Source organism: Nematolebias whitei, chromosome 21, assembly GCF_014905685.2.
Source record: "Nematolebias whitei isolate Nwh7 chromosome 21, NemWhi1, whole genome shotgun sequence".
NCBI classification, from domain to species: Eukaryota; Metazoa; Chordata; class Actinopteri; order Cyprinodontiformes; family Rivulidae; genus Nematolebias; species Nematolebias whitei.
In genome coordinates this window covers 14,171,073-14,180,361 of record NC_056518.1, presented here as the reverse complement: position 1 = coordinate 14,180,361, position 9,289 = coordinate 14,171,073, and the positions used below count along the sequence as shown (strand labels likewise).

Genomic DNA, 9,289 nt, shown 5'->3' with positions numbered 1-9,289 from the left:
TATATATATGGCACTGTTTTTGTATGACAACCCAGTGACAAGGATGCCTGCAGCACCAGCACAACGTTATGACGTCATGCGCGCTGTTGAGTTTAGATTTGTGAAAATGTACAAATTTGTACTGTTTGAGTGTTGTCATTGTGTTAGAGTAAATGTCTTGTCGTGAATAAATATGACATTAAACATAATCCAAGTTGAAGTGTTACATCATTTTCAGCCCTTATTGGCCTCTGCATTTGGTAGCAGCCAAACTGAAAAAGACCATGCAGAATAATGTAGTATTTTAATTCCACAGCAGAGAAAGCTGTGTAGTCTCTGTAAGTAGGTATAAGAAAAAAAAAAAACACACCATAATTACTTATGACGTTCATTGAAGTAACTACAGTAGATTGTGTGCCCACAAATGAATTATATTATTATAAATATTAGTAAAGTACATGTCATAGAGTAATATAATGAATATATTGGTTTTGTGTTGTACTGTACTTCTATTATAAATATATAGTTACAGCACTGTAAAATTCATTTAGTCTAGTTTTATTATTTATTCTGCAGTGGGGGAAAAAATACAACATTCTCACACATTTCACTTTTTGAAAACAACAATGTAAACTTTCAGTTACAGTGTGTTGATGTTTAAACGCATTAAACGAGAGGTGATAGACGCACAACAAAGTTAATCAAGCTGTCTTCCCAGATGACTGCAGTGTTGAATTATAGTCAGCTGAAAAACATCAGCCCAACAGCTGCAAGGCAATAACAGCCTCAACAGGGCGATCAAAGCCACAAAGACACCAAAAACTGCTGATTTAAACATTTCTTATCCGCCTGGTCACGTGACGTTCCTGAGAGGAAGTCCCACTAAACACAAAAAAGTGTTGTTATTGACAGAAACTGTTTACAGATTAGACCAATTCAAACTAAAGGGAAGTGTAAAGATCACCTCTTCATAGGACAGGCTGTTTTCCTTTCCGGGCATTCCCGAGCGCTTCTTTTACTCCAAACACTGTTTCAGCGAAGTCAGAAAACAACTTTAACATGTTTCGTGTATTCTTAAATAAAATGCCATTTTGTTTGAAGTCCGCTGGGGTCCTGCTTCTCAGGAGGAAGACCCAAGAGTTAACCCGGGGGCGCTTGGCGCCGACGATGAAGGTCCAAAAAATAAAAAAGCAAAATTTCCGGGTTCCCCTGAAGTGGGCCTGTTGTATCATCCATGTGCTGCATTCAGGAAATCACGGGAACATTTAGCGTTGCCCAACACAAGCCATAACACAAGTAAAAACTTCCTAAAAACAATTGTCCTACAGAGGTTTAAGCACAAAACAAAAATTTTGAGAACTGCTAATTAAAGCATCTAAAGTTTTATATATATTCTGTGCATCAACTATGTTGTTTTAATTGTTAATTAATTGTTACGATGTTTAAATGTGTTTTTATGGCATTATTTCATGAGGGTTGGTTAAAAAAAAATAAGAAAAACATTAATTTCGTTTCAAAAGTTGCAAAAATGATGACACGAATCGACTTTGACTTTTTTTAATGTTCTGTTACAGAGATCTCCCTGTCACGTTTTAAAAAAGACTCAATTTTAAATAAACTGCATTGCAGCATTAAAAGTAGCAAAGTGTTTTTGTTTCTTTGTTTTTCTGACAGTTTATGTGTGTTTTCATTACTGTACTCAGGAAATTCACCAAATAATAAATCACTTTTTCAACTTGTGGTTTTTTGTTTAGTTTGGTTCGTTAAAATTAAAAGTAAACCACTTATAAAACTGATTAGTTAAAAATACAAGTAGGACTTTCTAAGCCATTGACAAACAGCTGGAAACTTTATTTTTAGTAGTTTAAACAACAAACCAACATTTTTCAGTCAGGTCATCTGGACAGTTTCTTTTGTTTGTTTGTTTGTTTGTTTGTTTTGTTTTACAAAAAAAAGAAACTGTCCAGATGACCTGACTGAAAAATGTTGGATTGTATACCTGGATTGAGCATGGACTTTGTTGTTTAAACAACAAAGTTACAAAGTTTCTGTTTAATAGTGTAAAACAATTAAAAAGAGATAAAACAAATTTTATACTGATGATAGATACGAAGATAATATAACTAAAACAACCACTGTGAGATGCGAAACCCACCGGCGTCACAAAAAGAGAAAAAAATATCAAAGCAAGACGAGCTGAAGTCTTAAATTTCCGAGGGTTCATAAATGCAGCAGGAGGAGTTCCTAGACAGGCAGCGAAGAAGAAGAAAAAGAAGCTCGGAGAGTTTCCGCTTTGATCAGATCCCAACAAAGTTTCTGTGATGGCAACAGCGCGACCTTTTGTCCTGGTAATCCTCCTGTCTGTGACTTTAGCAGATGATGTCAAATTAAAATACAAAGCAGCAACAAAACCAGTGCGACTGTTCACCGAGGAGGAGCTGAAGAGGTACGACGGCAGCGAGGTAAACAACCTGGTTACAACGGTGCTGCTGGTCACAACAGCCATTCATTGTTGGTTTCCCTTCGTGTTTAGGAGGGGCAGCCTATTTACATGGCAGTAAAAGGTGTGGTGTTTGATGTCACTAAAGGAAAAGGTATTTGACCATTTTCAACATAGGTAAAAGTGGTTCAAAGTGCACTTAATGCTTATATTGAAAACAATAATTATAATATAACCCCTCCCAAATGCTTCTTAAACCTTTTTCTGAGCCCTTACCAGTTATCTGTGTGCTCATACAGTGTTCCTGTTTATTCATTGTTTCCAGAGTTTTATGGACACAGTGCTCCTTATAACGCCCTGGTTGGAAAGGACTCCACTCGAGCCGTGGCCAAGATGTCCCTGGACCCAGCAGACCTGACTCCAGACACTGTGAGTTCAGTCTGTGCATCCTCCAGGTTCCACCTTTTCACACCCCATCTGTGTTTTGGTTTGTGGGGGTAGAAAATACTGATATTTGATACCTCTTTTGTTTGAAAGATTGTGTTACATCTTTAGCAGCAAGAAATCCTACAACGTAATTCACAGTACGCAATAAATGTACACAGATTAGCAAAGTTGAATGGGAGAGATGGTTTTAAAAAGTCAACACACCAAGTTGTTTTCCAGTAGTGCTCGTGGTTTATTTTGAAAGGGTTATAAGGTGGAATCAATGGTCAGTGGTGAGCTCACTAATTGGACTGGACTAATTTAAATCCCTAATCGAAGCTCCTGTTTTTATCTTCATGTCCACAGGCAGGCCTCACAGATGAGCAGCTGAAGTCTTTAAATAATATATTTGAAGGCACTTACAAAGCCAAGTATCCAATTGTGGGTTACACCGCTGCACGGATCCTCAACCAAGACGGAAGCCCCAATGAAGACTTCAAACCAGAAGACCAGCCTCACTTTCAGATCAAAGATGAGTTCTAGCTTCATCATCCTTTTCAACATGGTTTTTAAAAGTCTTTGCATAAATGAGCCTCCTGGTTTTTTTTTTTTCTGTATTTGACCGGAATCAAGATCATAGATTTTAATACTTGCACATAAATGGACAAAATAAAAGCTTTTTTGGTTGAACACAAAGTTTACCAGAACCTGTGTGAGCTCTTAGAGTTGTACTGGGTACCAAATATTGCTTTTTTTGTTGTGTTATTAGGTTTTAAAACCATTACCATTATGACATTTGTCACTCTACAGAGGTTTCATACGTCAGTTTCGGTGCTTGAATCTTTGAGTTTTCATCTCTGTAAGTTTTTTGGACAACTTCTGATGGCTGAAATATAATTTGGGCCATTATTTTACAGAATGAAGCTCTATCCTTCATATGATGCAACAACAGGTTCATCACAGTTTTGAACCTATCATCTCATGCCTGCTGTGTATTCGTTTGTCTGTGGTGTCCTCTACTGTTCTCCGATTGCATTTAGGAACATGAACACCTGCAAAATAAAGACTTCTGGTGCAAGGTGCTACTTGTGCTGCTGGTACTGGACTGGTGCTGTTTTAGTTTGTTGGATTTTTTGTTATTTTAGGTGTAAAGCTGGGAACAAATAAGGTAAAATACATGGTGCATCACTCAATAAAAAAAAACATCTATTTAAAAACTAATGTTTGGCATCTCTGGCAGTGTTTTGTTTTTTTGTTTTGGTATCGTAAAATAAAAGTTTTTTTTTTTTTTTTTCATCTTTTTCCAATGCTTCATTTGAGTTTTTAATCACAAATTATGCTGGTGTCAGAATATCTGTTACATCCTGCGACTTGTTATACCAAATCTACGCAGACATGTTCCTGTTTTTAGTACTTACACCGGTTTAAAGTGTAGCATGTTTTAAACATTTTGTTTTACATCACTTCTTTTATATACTTTTCATTTTGTATGCTTTCATGTTTATTGTGTGTACCTCATTTATGTTTTTTTTGTTTAAAACAGGTCTCTCCTCCTGACTCAATGAGACTTAACTGTATAAAGGTTGAATGAATACCATAAATAACCTGTCTGGGGTTTTATAGCTTTGTGTTTTCCTCTGAAAAAAAAAAAAGTAATCAATCAGAGGAGACTGGCTCCTTAGTTCAATTCTGATGTACGTACTTTAAAATAGGCATTTAGAAAGCTGGAAAGAAAATGGCACTCCACTAATGTGGAAGAATTGTATTTTTCTTGGAGAGACAGCCTGCTAACATATAAGAAAGCTATTCATGAAGGTAGAACTGTATATTGTTCATCTTCAATGGATGAGAATAAAAATAACCCCAGGTTCCTTTTCAGTACAATAGCTAGTCTAATGAAAAATCCTATCTCTGTTGAACCATGTACTACAACTATAAGCAGTGATGACATGAGATGCTTTATATATAAAATTATTTCAATTAGAGAGAGAATTCAAACCATTCTACTATTGCTTCTGGTTTCCTGTCAGTGAGACAACTTTAAAAATTTCACTAGAACCTGATTTATGTTTGGACTGTTTTTGTCCTAATGAGCTCTCTGTATTGTCAAAAATAATAGCTTCATCCAAACTGTCGACATGTCTGCTATATCCCATCACAACCAGACTGTTTAAAGAGGAATTTGCCTTAATTAACATCCACATTTTGGATCTGTGCCTAATTTATCTCTTATGAATGGTTACGTACCACAGAGCTTTAAGATTGCTGTAATTAAAATTAAATTATTGTCAAATTATCTAACTCAATTATTTAAGGTAATTTTATCTTCATCATTTGAAATATTTGATATTTAAATATTTTGTGCAGGGTTTCTCTCAGGAGCTGAAGGAAAAGACTCTTGCAGTTCAAGTTCAGGGTCAGATTTTAGCCTGAAGTGCTATGTGTTGTCATCATCATATGTTTCTACAAATGATGAAATGAGTTCTCTGCATTTAACCCATCACACGTGAGACACACCCAGGTGGAGCAGTGGGCAGCTATACAGGTGCTCGGGGAGCAGTTAGGGATTGGGTGTCTTGCTCATGGACACCACAACTTGTGGGGATGGCAGGGAGTTGAGCCTGCGACATTCTGGTCCCAGTTTGGCTGCCCTACCTCTGCACCCTCTCAGCCCCACTTGAGGCCGTCCATAAAGAGCTGATCCCAACTGTAACCAAGAAGCTCTTCTTCCTGCAGGTGAAGGAGGACATTCTGTCTGAAAGCATTTACTGCCCTGCAGCAACTGTCTTCCTGTTGTTCTCCACCCAATCAAAGCATGAGGTGCCAATCAGAGGCCAAAGATTGTTGAAAAAGTTCACTTTAAATGAATTTCATTTGTGAGATTATTTTTTAAAAAGTTGTTTCTGAGGTCAACAAGCTGAAATTCAGAAAAGTTAGGATTGTAGTGTAAAACGTAATTAAACATTTTAATTTGATGGTATAAACCTGTACATTGTTTACAGTAGAGCAAGTAAATATTTCAGATGTTCCATGATGATGTATCACTTTTTTTTTTTTAGAATAATCTGAATTTGATAGCAACATATCTAGAAAAAAAGTCAACAGTAAAAGGGAAGCAGTACAAATAAGGAAACTGTGTGAATGTTTTGCAAGTATAATTAGGTTAATTCACCACAGGTCAGGAATGGGTATAAAAAGAGCATTTTAGAGAGGCTGAAGCTCTCAGAATTAAAGATGAGCAGAAGTTTTCCAGTCTGTGAAAAAGAACTGCATTGATCGATGTCCAAATAATGTTCTTTGTTGAAAATCCATCTACAGATCACATTGTCAAAGAGCAACTTTAAAATTCTGCAGAAATCTCTGGGTTCAAAAGACAAGGCTGAAAGTCAACACTGGATGCTCGTGAGCTTCTGGCCCTCAGGCAGCACTGCATTAAAACAGGTCCTGTTCTGGAAATCACTATGTGGACTCAGGAACCACAAATCATCATCTGTAAACACAGTTCACTGTGACATCCACAAATGAGTTCAAGCTCTATCATGCAAAGATGAAGCCATGTATAAACACCATCTAGTAAGCTCATTTAAAATAAACTGAAGCAAAAAGGAAATCTGCCGTGGTACAAAAAAAAATCAAAATTAGCATTTTTTTTAAACAATGGATGCTATATCCGGGCAGCACGGTGGCGCAACTGGTAGAGCTGCTGCCTCTCAGCGAGCAGGTCCCTGGTTCAAACCCCGGTCCAGGGGCCTTTCTGGGTGGAGTTTGCATGTTCTCTCCGTGCATGCGTGGGTTTTCTCCGGGTACTCCGGTTTCCTCCCACAGACCAAAAACATGCATGTTAGGCTGATTGGTAACTCTAAATTGTCCCTAGGTGTGAATGAGAGAGTGAATGGTTGTTTGTCTCGTTTGTCTCTATGTGTCCCTGTGATGGACTTGCGACCCGTCCAGGGTGTACCCCGCCCCTCGCACAGTGATTGCTGGACATGGGCACCAGCGACCCCCGTGACCCAAAATGGAATAAGCGGGTATAGAAAATGGATGGATGGATGGATGGATGGATGGATGGATGGATGGATGCTATATCCTCTGTACTACAGTGGAGAGGGGCCATCTGAGCTGTATCATTGCTCAATTCAAAATGCCTGCTTCTATGATGGTATAAGGGTGCATTAGTATGTGCCATGTGTGGCCTACACATCTGGAAAGGCACCAGAAGGGCAGGAAAGTGTATATAGGTTTCTATAACAGCATACGGTCCCACCCAGATCATGTATTTTAAGTAAGGCCGTACATATTTCAGCAAGACAGTACTAAACTGCATTCTGTATTCAGTGCAACAGCTTCATTGTAGAAGAGTCCAGGTGCTGAACTGATCTGACAGTCCTCACCAGATGAAAACATCTGGAGCATCAGGAAACAAAAAATTTGCACAACGAAGACCCAGGACTGTTGAACAGCTGGATTCTTACATTAAAGAATGGGACAAAAACCTCCAGCAGCTGGTCTCCTCAGACGTTCACAGACTGTTGTTGAAGGACCAAGAGATGCTTCAGTGGCAAACATGGAGCTGTCGGCTCATCATTTAAAAGTGTGGCTGCCATCAAACGTCACCATGTTGTTCCCTAAAAATAAACCGGTTTCTTCATTTGAACGTCTGATATGTTCCCTATGAATAAAACTTAATGAGATTTACAAATCTTTGTATTTTAAATTTATTTAAAAAAATTTTACAATATCCCAAACTTTTGCAATTGAAAATTAATTTATCATTTTATTTATTCTCTTGATATTTTTGTATCAGTTACCTGTTAGAGACCTGTATAGAAGACATGAGTATCTAAAGACTGCTCGGGACCTTCGGCTGTCTGGTGTCAAATACTTTGAGGCTCAGGACAAGACTGGCTGGGAGTCACTGGGTGTCACATTTATGAAAGAGGACAGATAAAACACAGAGTTTTGATGTTGACATTTGACACTGAGGATTTAGACTTACACACGGTTGAGGACGCCACACAGGGGTAGTGAAATATCAGTCATTAACCCCTGATGCTTTTACCTTCTCTAACTCAAGATTTAAATAACACATTTGACCCTGTGGATTTTTTTTAGAGGCCATTGACCTATTTCCCTTGATTCTACTAAAACACACACTGTGTAAACGTCTGTCTGCACTCAGCTGGTAAATATGTGTGATTGACACTTTCTTTTCTGGCTGACCCCTGAAAAAACAATTTTCATGGACTGAAATCAGCAAATTGTTTTTCACCTTCAAGAAATTTATCATCAAACCCAGAGACAAAAGAAAAAAAATCCCTGTGAGTATTTCACAATTCTAATATTCTTTTATATTCTTTCATTTTATAATTGTGTATTCACATTTTATTGTAACTTTCAACATGTTAAGTATTTTTATTTATTTTATTTTTAATCTGTCTAGAGGACCTGACATAACTTTGTTAGATATTTCTACCTGGATTATTGAGCATGCATCAGGATATATAACGTCTTGTGTTTTTCTATTCACACCCTTCTAAGGATTTCTTCTTCTACACTTCACAAAACGAGCACGTCAACAAGAACATCAGCTGACGTGAGCCTGACAGCATCAACGTTCAGCAGCTGAAGGCTCCGGCCAGAGAGGAGCAGCTGTGGAACATGGACACATAAGCAAAGCTATAAAAGCATTAAATACTGTTTTGGTCTTACAGAGAAGATAAAGGGAACCTGTATAGACCTGTTATAGACATGTCATAGACCTGTTATAGACCTGTTATAGACATGTTATAGACCTGTTAGAGATCTGTTATTGACATGTTAGAGACCTGTTAGAGACCTGTTATAATGTTATTGACATGTTAGAGACCTGTTATAGACATGTTATTGACATGTTAGAGACCTGTTATAGACATGTTAGAGACCTGTTATAGACCTGTTTGAGATTTGTTATAAACCTTTTATAGACCTATTATAGACCTGTTGTACACCTGTTATAGACCTGTTATAGACCTGTTATAGACCTTTTAGAGACCTGTTATAGACCTGTTATAGACCTGTTTGAGATTTGTTATAGACCTGTTATAGACCTGTTATAGACCTGTTATAGACCTGTTTGAGATTTGTTATAGACCTGTTAGAGATTTGTTATAGACCTGTTAGTAGACCTGTTATTGACCCGTTGTAGACCTGTTAGTAGACCTGTTATTGACCCGTTGTAGACCTGTTATAGACATGTTAGAGACCTGTTAGAGATTTGTTATAGACCTGTTATTGACCTGTTGTAGACCTGTTATAGGCCTGTTATTGACCCGTTGTAGACCTGTTATAGACCTGTTAGAGACCTGTTATAGACCTGTTATTGACCCTTTTTAGACCTGTTAGAGACCTGTTAGAGATTTGTTATAGACCTGTTATTGACCCTTTGTAGACCTGTTAGAGACCTGT

At 37.7% G+C, this 9,289-nt stretch overlaps 1 protein-coding gene across 1 annotated transcript; it reads left to right on the top strand.

Annotated features, from left to right (window-relative positions):
• Positions 1-2,257: 2,257 nt before the first annotated feature.
• Positions 2,258-3,475, top strand: nenf (neudesin neurotrophic factor). The gene is made up of 4 exons (XM_037694759.1): positions 2,258-2,441; positions 2,513-2,573; positions 2,745-2,848; positions 3,212-3,475. Exons 1-4 carry the CDS (start codon positions 2,301-2,303, stop codon positions 3,386-3,388), a joined length of 483 nt encoding a protein of 160 aa, XP_037550687.1. The 5' UTR covers positions 2,258-2,300; the 3' UTR covers positions 3,389-3,475.
• Positions 3,476-9,289: the final 5,814 nt, after the last annotated feature.